Source organism: Dermochelys coriacea, chromosome 5 (assembly GCF_009764565.3).
Source record: "Dermochelys coriacea isolate rDerCor1 chromosome 5, rDerCor1.pri.v4, whole genome shotgun sequence".
NCBI lineage: Eukaryota > Metazoa > Chordata > Testudines > Dermochelyidae > Dermochelys > Dermochelys coriacea.
In genome coordinates, this window is record NC_050072.1 from 103770955 (window position 1) to 103785505 (window position 14551).

The 14551-nt window shown below is 40.7% G+C and overlaps 1 protein-coding gene across 2 annotated transcripts in view; it reads right to left on the bottom strand.

Moving 5' to 3' along the window:
- The window catches only part of GLIS3 (GLIS family zinc finger 3), a 259987-nt gene that overhangs the window by 186071 nt on the left and 59365 nt on the right, over positions 1 to 14551 (bottom strand). For both annotated transcript variants that reach the window (XM_038401161.2, XM_038401160.2), the window contains one exon: positions 7790 to 8915. In XM_038401161.2, coding sequence (XP_038257089.1) covers positions 7790 to 8915 — 1126 coding nt within the window. The remainder of the gene's footprint in view (positions 1 to 7789; positions 8916 to 14551) is intronic.

The window sequence follows — 14551 nt, forward strand, 5'->3', positions numbered from 1 at the left end:
TAGCCTGGTCAACCTTGATGGTTGTCCCTTGCATGTCCATCCTGTGTGCTGAATGAGGCAGAGGTCCTGTGGAAAAAACAGTACATGATCATATAATTGAAAATTGTATCAGTGCATATGCACATGGGGCAGGATTAATGTTGCCTGGGCAACCATAAACCTGGCATTTCCGAACTTTCAAATGTTGACTGTGTAACCTAAATAACGTTCTTTAAACATTTTTTAATATATAATTTCCTAATTTTTAAAAGGTATAAACAAACTCTAATATGTATGATTGTAACAAACCCCTCATCATGCATCTTCAATGAGGTTTGAATACTGAAATGTCAGCAATACAGCACCAATGTCAACCACTTGAATTACAGAACTACATTAGCAGCAGAAGGATGCTATCACAGAGTTGGGGGTGAGCCACTGGCTACATGTGCTAGGTTCATGGGCAGATCACAGGGAGCCTGAACTGACTTTCTCTCTTCTCCTAGGGAGGTAGCTTAAGCTCCTGCCGGATGTGGTACACCCAGAGAGGGTATGTACTGCTGTCTATTCACCTTTGGGGAGTGGGCTCCCAGGCATTCCCAGAGCCGTGTCTGCTGTTGCTGTAGCTCCTGTGGCTTTGCTAGCAGCATGAATCCAACTCTTAACAATGTCTGTGTTCAGTTGTTATTTTGGCACATTGACAACATTTTCCTCAGGAATGCAAGGATGAGACAGGAAAAGCAGTTTTTTAAACAGTTTACATTTCTGCCAAACTTGAACAGAGTTTCATGGGACAAAGAAAAGGAACATCAATGGCCTGAAGGTTTTCTCCCTGCCAAATTTAAAAGTCCAGTGGAGGTCTTAGAACTTCTCAAAAAAGGCTGCAGAAATCTTTTATAATGGAAAGTGTTAGATGACCTCAATATAGGAGCTACTATCAAGCTCCCCCTATAATATAGATATCATAGTATACACACTGAATGCATGGTATATGCTGTACATAATGTATATTGTATGCATGTAGGTACATTACTGGATCTCATTAGAAAATGGAAGAATTTCCATAAAGATTTTGCAAAAAAATTGTTTCTGATTTTCATCAAAGTTTCATTTTATGGAAATTTTCTGAGCAGCTATTATTCAAACAATACATAAATACAACATAGAAGAGGTTTCTTTGTGTTTCATTTAGTAATCACTCAAGTGTTTTAGGATCTTAGTCTCTCTTCGTTAACATATCAACTGTTTTATGTATTTGCTAGACTGATGTGTCATGTGATATATTCTGGAAGCCAAGATATTTCTGATATTTAACAGATGTTCAGTTGATGTTGTTTCAGACATGACAGGAGGATATTACTGTTAATTTTATTTATTTAAATCACATCAAACATATTAGATAAAAAGGAAAATTCAATATTTTTGTAATTATCCTACACTTCATAAATATTAACAACAGCAATAGCAGCCCATGAGACAATCCAGAAGGAAATAATGTCATGATTTGTCAAGGTGGCAGCTGTATTTACAAGCTTAAACAAGATTTGGTAATTGAAAAATCTATAATTTAAAGACCAAACTATGAATCTTCAACTCAAATGTCATCTCCACCTTACTATATGGATGTGAAAACTGGAAATCCACCAAAAGGCACAGATATCTAAATGCATTCTAAAGCAAATACCTCAGGTAAATATGAGGTATAAAAATTGAATGAATTTATAACAAATGCCAAGATTTGTCACAGAGTTCAATGACCTCTTATCACCAAAGATTTTCCAGAGAAGACAACAAAGTGTCTGGGACAAGAGTTAAGAATGAAGCCAGAGCATCTGTCATGGTAGGCATGCCATTGGGCATCTGGAGAAACTTGAAAAAGGGACTGATTGAAAGAATCCCTCTGTCAAAAACTACTCAGAGAGGGAACACTTGTTGGACTTAACAACACAGAGGACAAAGAGCAATCCAAGACAGATAGGGATGGCAGAGCCTGGTTCATGCCCTTAGCAATGTCTGAAGGCACGGGAAAGATTAATTTTCAGAGCAGTAGTGTGCTTGAGGATGGCTCAGGTGTTATTAAAAGCAGAAAGCCTGTATTTTGTTTCAAAGGGGGAGAGGACCTCAACTGTAGCTGTATCAAAATGTGAAGAGAGAGTCTGAAATTTCTAACTGCATACTTCTATTATTACATTAATGTAAAATATTTAAGCTTATCATTTGCATACACTGGCAGAAAGTTAATTAAATACCGTGCATGGCTGCTGAACATTTAAGTACAAAAAGCATCCACTGTAGGAGAAACACAGGGTACAAAATAAACTCACATGTACAGTAAAAGTCATTAAAAAGTCAGCATTTGCCAAGTGCTATTGTACAATTACCACAGAACTTGCCTTTTCTAATATTGGAGGAAACTGGAAACCTCAAATACTGCTATGTGGCAACTGTTGGCAAACATTGCTGGGGGTTTTAATGGCAACCACAGGTATAATAGCCATTGACATGTCAATATCAATTTTTGATTCAGTTGTCTCTCTTTACCCATCAAACCAGAATTTTTTTATTTAGAAAAATTATTTTCTCCTAAATAAAAGTGAATAAAGGAGTACACTGGCCAAATTTGAATGTGAAACATTTACATTTCGATATAAGTTTAGATAAAGGTAATCTACAGTCCTAATTGTAATGTCCTGGAAAAATTCTTTTGGTTTCCTAACCAGGTAATTGACAAATAACAACAGGAGCCCCTAAAGAATCCATCACAGATTTACATGTTAGGACAGAATCCCACAGGAGTTCTAATTAGCCTTCGGAGAACAGAGTAAGTGTTAACAAACACTGAATGGAATTCCTTCTCCAAACACAATCAACAGTGGGAAAAATCCCTCCCGGGCATGAAGCATTCTCCAACTTTAAAAAAAAAATGTACTAGGATTTTTAGTAGCACTGAAAAAATGTACCGGAAAGGGACAGCCAACTCTAGTGGCTAATCTGAACAGTTCTATCAGTAGATCCAGCCAAATCTATACAGGAAGCCTAACTTACTGGGTAGCTCAGACAGGTGCAGAACAACTCACTGTACTAGCAGTAAGTCAAGTCAGGACCAGTCTGCAAGTTTCTTCCACTACACTCTAGCTTCATTGTATGATCACTTCCTTATAGTCACACAGGTTTCAAAAAATAACTAGATAAATTCATGGAGGATAGGTCTATCAATGGCTATTAGCCAGGATGGGCAGGGATGGTGTCCCTAGCCTCTGTTTGCCAGAAGCTGGGAATGGGCAACAGGGGATGGATCACTTGATGATTATCTGTTCTGTTCATTCCCTCTGGGGCACCTGGCATTGGCCACTGTTGGAAGACATGATACTGGGCTAGATGGACATTTGGTCTGACCCAGCATGGCTGTTCTTGTGTTCTTATGTAGACTTTGGTAACTGTTGCTTTCACTGTTTCATGGCTATTAGCTCTTGGTATGATAGTACAATTATATTCTGGGTTCCTGAGAATGAAATCCCCAGTGCACGTCACTAAGTTTGAATCTAGCAAACACAATCATTAGCCACTCATCATATCTACTGTCAGCTGGTTGACTCATAGCATACACTACTTTTAATATATCTTTCAGAATCATAGCAGACTGCTTAGTCATGACCAGATGCTATCAGTGGCTACAACATCTCGTCTTGCGATATGTTACACGCTACTCCAAACCTCTATTTCATCAACATAAAGAAACAAGCTCATCCCTGGTATAAATCCATTTAATTCAGTGGAGAAATTTTTTCTTGGCCCTAACCTTACCTATGTAGCCTTGTGCACTTAGATGCTTATAATCATTGGAAGATACAATATTGCAGGTTTAGCAGTTCCTTGATTTTTTTTCAGATGTATAACTTAGCATAGAATTATTAAAGGTTATTTGAAGGAAGGAAAACTGAATTCTCTAGTTCATCTTAACCTTAACAATTAATTATGGGTCTGAGTCTGCATTAGTTCTGTTAGCATTGGCGTAATATAACTTAGAAGCATCTTTGACTCTATACTGTGTTGATGGTACATTGAAAAGCAATGTCATTACAATACTAGGAGATTCGGTAAAATAGTCAAATACACTGTATATTACATTGACAATGGACTCCAATAGATAGACAGGTGCACAGAATATGGGATGATGAATGTACTGACCATGACCTTTTCTGACACATGAATAAAAGGAGGATTTTTCTCCATTGCAGACAATTGCCTGGTGCTAAGAACCATCATTTCACTGAAATGTTCATGCAGTACGATGTGGTTAGCTTATTGCCTGAGAGTTATTTCATTTCCTTCTCTTACTGTCTCTGGAATGCCCACTCCCTCTCTAAAAGGATCAGACTCATCCGCAGCCTCTTCCTACCTCACTCTCTCCAGCTCCTGGCACTGACAAAGTGCTGGATCCCTTAGTCTGACATGCCATCTGCAGTTGCCCTCTTTTATGGAGCTCTCTCCTTTTCTCACATTTCCTGCTCTGGCTCAGACCACAGTGGTGGCGTCAGCTTCTCTTCTCCCATTCTTGGTGCTTCCAATCCCCCCCTGCCTTCCTCTTCCCATTCTTTATCCTCTTTTGAGCAAGACTCCAATTCACTCTTCTCTTCTCTCGCTCTCCATGTTGCTGTAATCTACACCCACCAACTCCTCCTCTTCCTCCCTCTGATTTTAGCTCCTGGCTTTCTCTCTTACTCTCCTCACAATCCCCCACACTCAGCTTCAGTGACTTCAGCTTTTATGTTGATGACCTGTGCAACCCATAGCTGCATGTCTCCTCGCCTTCACCTCTTAATTCAACCTGCATCCCAGCTCACCAAAAGGGCCATTCACTTGACTTGATCTTCACCACACACGGCTCTCGCTCTCTCTCTGATCTCTCCGTTGCTGACTTCCCTTTTTCTGACCATCACCTGGTCTCTTTCAGCTTCATCCATCAGTGCCCTGCCCCACATTGTGTCACTCAACCTTTCTGTGATGTCCAGTTCATCGGTGTTGAAGACTTTTCATCTGCTCTCAGTCCTCTCCTCCTTGCCTTCTCTTCCCTTTCTTCCATTATTATGGTTGTTGATTCTCTCCAATCCTCGCTCTCCACCCTTGACTCTTCGGGGTCTGCCAACTCCCAGCCCTGGCTCACCCCTCAACAACCACTTCTTCTGTTCCTGATCTCATGCTGCTGAGCACCTCTGGAAGAAATCCCATGACCAGGTTGACTTCCTCCGCTACAAATTCATTCTCCCCCTCTTTCAGTTCTGCCATCTTGCTACTTAATCAGCTCTACTTTTCCAGCTTCACTGAATCCCATGTCCATTATCTCAGTCACCTTTTTTGTTACTTTAGAGTCACTCCGCAAACCTTCCCCTCCTGCCTCAACTTCTCTCTCAACACAGGATCTTGTCAATTTATTTCAAGAGAAAATTGACAAAATATGATGTGACCTCCCCCCTCTCCTCAACTCACCTTCCTTTCCCCCTTTCCTCCTCATTGCCTGCACTCCCTTAGCTTTCTGTGAGGTTTCCACAGAGCTCTGTTCCTGGTCCCCCTCACTTTTCCCTCCATGCTTTATTTCTTCACAAACAGAAATATGCTGATGACTCTGAGATCTACCTTTCTACTCCAGGCATTTCACTTTCTGTCCAAGTTAAAATCTTGGCCTGTCTCTGACATTCCTTGTGGATGTCTAGCCATCAGCTCAAGAGCAACGTGACTAAAACAGAGCTCTTACTCTTCCTCCTTTCTTTCCCCCAACCCCTCCACACCATCTCTGTTCTTGGTCACTTCACTCTGGACAATTCCGCTATCCTGCCTTTCACGCAGGCCTATAACCTGCTTGTTACCTTTGACTCAGACTTCTCTCTAAGTCTTCATATCCAGGCTATATCTAATCCTTGCAGATTCTTTCCACATAGTGTCTGTTAGCTATGACCTTACTTATCCATCCACACAGCTAAACCTTTCATTTAAGCTCTCATCATCTCAGTTCTCAATTGCTGCAACATCCTTTTCTCTAGCCTTGAAGAATACAATCTTGCCCTACTCACATCCATTCAGGATGCAGCTGCAAAGATCATTTGACTGAGCACAGGAGAATAGCACCTTCTTTATTAACTAAAATAAGTTGAGACATGGTATGTTTGTCTCTAAAATTAATCAGGCATAATTCAAAACACTTGCAATTATACATTAATGCATAGGGCAGAAATCCTGTAAAATCAGAAAGCACCAACTTAAAACCCCCCCAAAAAACATGTCTCCATTTTGCCTAGTCTCTTCCGTAAGTGATAACTGTGCTTTGTGTTGCCACATTATATTTCATGCTTCCAGTGACATGGAAGAATATGCTATATACACAGAGTGTGTCAGGTTCAGGAACATTTGCTATACACAATCATCCTAAGGTAAAAGAAATGCTATTCATTTTAAGTTTGAAAAAAAAATTCTGCAATGCAGCAAATCCTTCCTGTTGTCCTTTGGGTTACATTGTGCTTGTAAAACATTAATTCATTTTTAGTGTTTCTGATAGGTGTGACATAAATATTGCATCTTTTAGTCACAATGAAAAGTTCAGGCACCTTAAAATGACAAAAAAGCACTAACTAGTCTTACAAATGTTTTTATTACACCCTGTAAGGTTTTTACTGGTTTTCACAATGTTAAGTGAAGAATTCCTCTCCACGTATTATACCCACAAACAATTACTTGGAAGCAGACTGACAATAGCTTCCTTGGATTGATTTATGTTCCACATGATATAGAGAAAACCCAGTAAGTTCCTCCTAGTTGAATACCAATCAGCAGTTATTCCTAGAAAATATATGTTCATTTGTTGTGAGGTGTTGCACTGGAAGTTGGGAGACACCTCACTGACGCTGGTAAGCATAACAGTCGCCTTCCATTCATGCTAGATGAGGGAAAAATTAACTGTCCTTTTGTTTCAAGATAGCTGAAAGATTAGAAGCCACCACCCAAAACATAGGACACACATAAGACTGCTCAGGAATCTGATCTATGATGTCAGAAGGGTTTCACTGTGGGTTGAATGTAAATGCAAGGATGGGGGATTAATTTGCTTGCAGCTGTATGTCTCTAAGAGGGAGAAGGAGCACACAGAGCAGCACCAAGGTAGCCCCAGACATAGCCAGAAAAGCACCAGTAGTGTGACCCTGCGAAAACCCCTTGAGAGAATGCTTTTTGAGTAGAGTGCTGGCAGAAAGATATGTAGAACTGTCAGGAAAAAAGCTGTCTCCTGTTGTTTGAGTCCTACTGTGTTCAGGGAAACAGGATTTTTGTACATGCTTTATAAACACACAGGATTGCATCAGAGAAATACCTGACTCCATCATCTATTTCTCCTCCTAACAGAAACAACCACCAAGATCTTGCATATTGGCTAATTGCTCATGGAAGAAGTGTTAACCTAAGGCAAGACAATTTAATTACAACCAGTAATAAATATTCCACAGTATTTATCATGCCTGCAAGGTCACACTCTGGCATTTACTCCTTGCTTTATGAAAGTCTCATATGTCTTTCTCAGGTTGGATTCAGAAATAATTCAGATAGGCAGAAAAAGTTATTTCTGGTCAAATGTAAAGAGTTGATATTAGAGAACACCTCTCCCTAACTATGTAGGTGGAAATATGGGCAGTCATTCATTCATTCATTCTAATTTTTTTTAAATTCTGTCTACCAGTAAAAATTAGTGCAGAATTAAACCTTATCTAAACTTTCATAAGCAGTGAACTGTACTTCTACCCAACAGGATCTGTCACTTTAGACTTACCGTGCATTTGTTTGGCTTCTCTCCTGAATGAACCCTCATGTGAATCAGCAGTTTGTATCGGGCATTAAATGGCTTGTATCTTCGAGGGCATCCTGCCCAGAAACAAGTGAAGTCCTCTCCCTTTCTCTGGTCTATATGAACCTTTTCTATGTGCCGCACAAGTTCCTCTTGCTGGTCATACAGAGCACTGCAATCTATCCAGCGACAGCAATGTTTACCATTGAAATCATCTAATTCACCATCCTCATCCAACAGAGGGCCCTGGGCAGAGGAAGGCAAGGCAAGTTGATGGGAATGGTTTATGAGGTCATGCTGATGTCGGTGTTGATGTGCATGGTAAGGGGGTGGTGGACCTTGTGGTGGAGGAGGTGGTAGAGGGGGAGGAGGAGGCATGTCAATTGTGCTGCCTGAAAAATCATCCACACGTTCACTTTTTAACATGCTCATTGGCTGGCTGTCTATCAGAGGTATACCTTGTTGAACCACCATGTTGTTCATGACTGCTGACTGCAAGCTACTTTGTTCCAACTGCTGCATCCGCTGGTATTCCACAGTCCCATTTTCACCATAACCTGGGAGGGTGATGTTGCTGTTAGCCACAAGAAGGCCTTTCTGAGTGTTTGGAATAGAGCAAGGCTGGGGAATACAGCTTCCTCTTACTCCCAAGAAATGCCCATAGACCTCAGGCTGTGGCGATATGTTTGCTGGTGATGTTCTCGAACCGTTGATGTAGGCAACCAGAGAGGTTGGGGATGTACGGATGATTGTATTGAAGTCAATCCCAATGCCATCGGACAAAGGAGACAAAGAGAGGGCTCTTTTTTTGGAGCGGGCCGAATGAGACCTGGTTGAAGAATGGCGAGGGCTCGGGTAAGGGGAATGGTTATTTTCCATACCAAACAAGTAAGAGGGTAATGAATTAGATACACTGTTGTTGGACATGGATGTTCCAGGTGGTATACTCAGTATGTCCCCTAGCTCACTGCCATTTTGGGATCCTTGGTTGGAAGGAAGGGAAGGAAGAATCCTGTACCCATGAGACCACTCATGTTTCACACTCAGCGTTGATTGACTTTCTGACAGGCTTAATGTTGTAGAGGCCAGAGACTCACGTGACATGAGGGACCTGGAATAAAGGCAGGAAAAAGAAAGGCAGGGGTTTAGAAAGTCACCTTAAAAGTTCGGTTCATAAATTTATATATTACTAATGTACTGGTTCTTCTATCTTCTCTCTGTTGGCATAGTCTCACATAGTGTCATAGCAGGGCCAATTTTTTAAAAAATGCCCTCTAATTTTATGTTTTCAAAGGTTTGCCTGCTCAGTTTCTACACCTGCAGGCACACACAGGCACTGCATGCATACACTGGATAGTTCAGAAGCCAACTGAAAATCTGTAAAACACTTTAAGAGTCTTGGATGAAAGTTACTCTATATGCCCCTGGATCCTGCATCACTGAAGTCAAAGAACTTTGCCATTGAATTCAACGGGAGCACAAGCAGGCCCGGAGTGCAAAACATTATGCTTCCACTTCTTATTAAACAAATATTAACTTCTGCTGAGTTGACCTGCCTATCCATCCTTTTTTGGTGGCAGGTGTTGGTGGGAAAAGTTGGAAGCCAATGAATAAGCAGAGAAATAGGTATTAAACTCAAAGGAAATTATAGACTGTAACGAAGGCAAGCTGGTAAATATCTTTCTTCTTTAAAGATATAACTCAAGGTTAAAATGCTGATAATATCTAACCGTACAAAATCACAGTAAGTGAATTAAAATAAAGAAGAGCAACAGTTTGAGGAGTTTTAATTTTGTTTTTATGATGTTTCCACAGCTAAGTCAGAACATGTGTTTCAGAAATTCTTTCCTTCCCAATCTTGTCAAGTAAATTCTTCCCAGAAATATCAGGAAATTTGCTTATACCTGGGATTTCTTAAGTGTAACCCTAACATCTTAAGCCAATAATGGCGCTGGTTTCCTCAAAGAGGCATGAGGAGGAGAGGCAGGATGGGGCTACAATTCCCAGCTCCAGCACAGACTTGCTGGGTGACTTTAGGCAAGTCACTTAATCTCTCTGGGCTTCAGTTCCCCATCTGTACCATGGGGACAATAGAACTTCCCATTTTGAGGGTGTTAGGAGGATAAATTCATTAATATTTGTGAAGTACTCTAAGAGAGATGAGGTGATGGGGGCCTTATAAGTACCTAGACATACAGGCAGATATCATTGGTTAAGATAGTTATAGCATGTGGGTTCAAGTTAAATTGCTGAATTTGTTGCTTTCATTGCATATTTTGTGTTTTTAAGAAGCACAGAGTTTTGATTAAGGCACTGGATCAGTACTCAGGAGATCTGGTTTCTACTCCCAGTTCTGCCACTCACTTCTTGTATAACTGTATGCAAGTTACTTAGTCTCTCTGAGTCTCAGTTCCCTCTCTGGAAAATTAGGATAATAGCTTATCTACTGCACAAGGCAGAGGCTAAATTAATTAAAGCTTGCGGGGGGGTGGCATTTACAGGCTGTGATGAACAGCATAATAAACCTATTAAATAATGAAAAAAATTGTCAGAGCACTTAGCCCCTGGGATAAGTATTTCTTTCTGTATTTTAATCTAAAGAATTATGTCTACCTGGATGTTACGCACATATACTGCCATAAACAATTGGTTAATATTATTTTACTATGTACTTTTATTGTTCAAAAATTACAGTAAGAAAACAAGAACAAAAAGAGAAATAAATCTCATCTTATATTTGCATATATTCCAGATATTGCTATGGCAGGCAGTATCAGGTGGAGCTATTACACATAGCCTTCCAAGTTTTTGTTCTTAGAGTGCAAGCAAGTTTTGTCTCTTGGGAAGACATGCTGCGTTGCCGTTCTGTTTGGGTTATGCACAGTCTTTGTGTAGATACAGTTTCAAGAGAGAAGAAAAGGAGTACTTGTGGCACCTTAGAGACTAACAAATTTATTAGAGCATAAGCTTTCGTGAGCTACAGCTCACTTCATCGGATGCATTTGGTGGAAAAAACAGAGGAGAGATTTATATACACACACACAGAGAACATGAAACAATGGGTTTATCATACACACTGTAAGGAGAGTGATCACTTAAGATAAGCCATCACCAGCAGCAGGGGGGGGGAAAGGAGGAAAACCTTTCATGGTGACAAGCAAGGTAGGCTAATTCCAGCAGTTAACACGAATATCAGAGGAACAGTGGGGGGTGGGGTGGGAGGGAGAAATACCATGGGGAAATAGTTTTACTTTGTGTAATGACTCATCCATTCCCAGTCTCTATTCAAGCCTAAGTTAATTGTATCCAGTTTGCAAATTAATTCCAATTCAACAGTCTCTCGTTGGAGTCTGTTTTTGAAGCTTTTTTGTTGAAGGATAGCCACTCTTAGGTCTGTGACCAGTCCACACAAGAGATCCACTTCCTGGACACTACGGTGCTAATAAGCGATGGTCACATAAACACCACCCTATATCGGAAACCTACTGACCGCTATTCCTACCTACATGCCTCTAGCTTTCATCCAGATCATACCACTCGATCCATTGTCTACAGCCAAGCGCTACGATATAACCGCATTTGCTCCAACCCCTCAGACAGAGACAAACACCTACAAGATCTCCATCATGCATTCCTACAACTACAATACCCACCTGCTGAAGTGAAGAAACAGATTGACAGAGCCAGAAGAGTACCCAGAAGTCACCTACTACAGGACAGGCCCAACAAAGAAAACAACAGAACGCCACTAGCCATCACCTTCAGCCCCCAACTAAAACCTCTCCAACGCATCATCAAGGATCTGCAACCTATCCTGAAGGACGACCCATCACTCTCACAGATCTTGGGAGACAGACCAGTCCTTGCTTACAGATAGCCCCCCAATCTGAAGCAAATACTCACCAGCAACCACACACCACACAACAGAACCACTAACCCAGGAACCTATTCTTGCAACAAAGCCCGTTGCCAACTCTGTCCACATATCTATTCAGGGGATACCATCATAGGGCCTAATCACATCAGCCACACTATCAGAGGCTCGTTCACCTGAGCATCTACCAATGTGATATATGCCATCATGTTCCAGCAATGCCCCTCTGCCATGTACATTGGCCAAACTGGACAGTCTCTACGTAAAAGAATGAATGGACACAAATCAGACGTCAAGAATTATAACATTCAAAAACCAGTTGGAGAACACTTCAATCTCTCTGGTCACTCGATCACAGACCTAAGAGTGGCTATACTTCAACAAAAAAGCTTCAAAAACAGACTCCAACGAGAGACTGCTGAATTGGAATTAATTTGCAAACTGGATACAATTAACTTAGGCTTGAATAGAGACTGGGAATGGATGAGTCATTACACAAAGTAAAACTATTTCCCCATGGTATTTCTCCCTCCCACCCCACCCCCCACTGTTCCTCTGATATTCTTGTTAACTGCTGGAATTAGCCTACCTTGCTTGTCACCATGAAAGGTTTTCCTCCTTTCCCCCCCCTGTTGCTGGTGATGGCTTATCTTAAGTGATCACTCTCCTTACAGTGTGTATGATAAACCCATTGTTTCATGTTCTCTGAGTGTGTATATATAAATCTCTCCTCTGTTTTTTCCACCAAATGCATCCGATGAAGTGAGCTGTAGCTCATGAAAGCTTATGCTCTAATAAATTTGTTAGTCTCTAAGGTGCCACAAGTACTCCTTTTCTTTTTGCGAATACAGACTAACACGGCTGCTACTCTGAAACCTTTCAAGAGAGAGGGAGCAGTGCAAACAGCAGGAGAGATTCTTCTCTGCCTTGGTATCTGATTAGAGTCAATTCTTGAGGAAGAGTTCAGCCGTAGGAACCAGGCATTGGTGTTGGGCTAAGATTGCCCTACATGCTTTTTGACCATCTCATCTCAGAACTGGGGTATGCGTGTAATTAAAGAAAATTACAGTTAGAGTATACCCAGACTCCACATCTCTGATCTTTCCTCCTCTGGGAAATCAATTTACAAGGCCCCAGAATTCTGCTATTATTTGGTAGAGGTACAACACTAATGTCATAATGGGACAATGGTGTCAGCAGTAGAGGCAAGACTCAATACAAATAAAGCCAAAATTCCAGCTTTAGTTGCACCAGTAGTGAATGTATGTGAAAAAGATATAGATATAGATATATAGTTCACAGTTTTGCTATCAGTTTTGATTAAGGCCAAATCCTACTCCCATTTAAATCAATAAAATTCTTATCACTGAATTCAGCATGAGCAGGAGCAGACTCTAAACAATGGCTGGTGTGATATTTCCAGTGAACAAGGTAATGTTTACCAAAGATTACACAAATGATGCAATTGTATACTGGCTGTCCTTGACATGATTCTGTTTGATACTACAACTTTTCACCTCTGAGATTGGTAGAACTTTTGATCAGATTAGTAAAGTTTGAGGAGTGTATGAAACACTAGGCAAGAGAAACCTAGATGGCTTTTGACACTCAATTATACACAGTTATACAGTTTACAGCTGAAAAATCCTCACTGTGTTTGTTTCTACTGAAACACTTACTTTCCTTAACCTGGGAGGTAGGGCCTGTGTGAATTCTCCTGTTGCTTAAAATAACAAGCATTTTACAGTGGTCAGGAGTCAATTGATCAAAAGTGTCAGCTAACACTTATTTGGGCTCATTGAGGGCTATACTGTATCACACGGACAAACCACTCCAGGAGCATCTCAGGAAAGATACAGACTGAGGGAGTCATAATTGCCTCCCTGCTCCTAGGAGATAGTAAGTTGCAGCTCCCAGGGACTGTCTTAGTTCTGCTAGCTGATGTGCTTTGTTCTGGTAGGAGGTGGAGCTACCTATTCACAGCCACTCCTCAGCAAGCTGTTCCAGAGTGGGGAATAAATGGCTGTGCAGCATCCCAAAGTTGCTTCTGCATGCCTGGTCCCAAGGTCCAGTAGTCAGCACACTCATGTAAGGGGAGAACTCTTGCTTTTGTTTAGGCACCTGCAAGGGCAAAAGTTCTAGGCTGCAGTGTGGCCCTGAATACTACTATGCTCTGGCCCTAAACAGAGATGTACTTACCATCTGCAAGTAAAGTGTAATAACATTTGATTTTTACATGGTAGGTTGTGTATTTCTCTAGAAAATAAAATTGGGGATTTTTTAGCTTAATTAATTTGGCATTGCTGTTCCTCCTTTACAAATAAACTGAAACATGTGCATCCGGCCCAGGCTCATTCAGAAAGATATTGAACTGTTTTAAATGCAAGTGGATGCTCATGTTAATTTTTTTTTAAAGTTGCACTTTATAAAATTAAACTTGATTATGGCCAGAATGTCAAGTGTTCAGTGTTCACAATTAGAAACAGATTGTCAGCAACCAAAATGCTGAACTCATTTGAAAATCTGTCCCACGCTGATGAGTAAATATTTACAGGGTATCCCAACACCGTAATCAACACTCTATGTACTAGTGTAAAGACTGAGGTTCTGAAATAGTTATGTAACACAGAGAGCCAGATCCTCAGCTGGTGTAAATTGGCACAGCTCCATTTACTTCAGTTTAGACCAATTGAGGATTTGGACCAGAATCTTTTAAGTTTACCAACAAGGCATTTCTATTTATGAATATAATTACTTGTTCTCTCTATAATTTGAAATGCAACAGTGCTGCAATATGAACTGCCGAATTGAAACCTAGAAGTAAACATGAAACAAGAGCGAAAATCTTGTTTTCCTTTACTCATGTATGATCA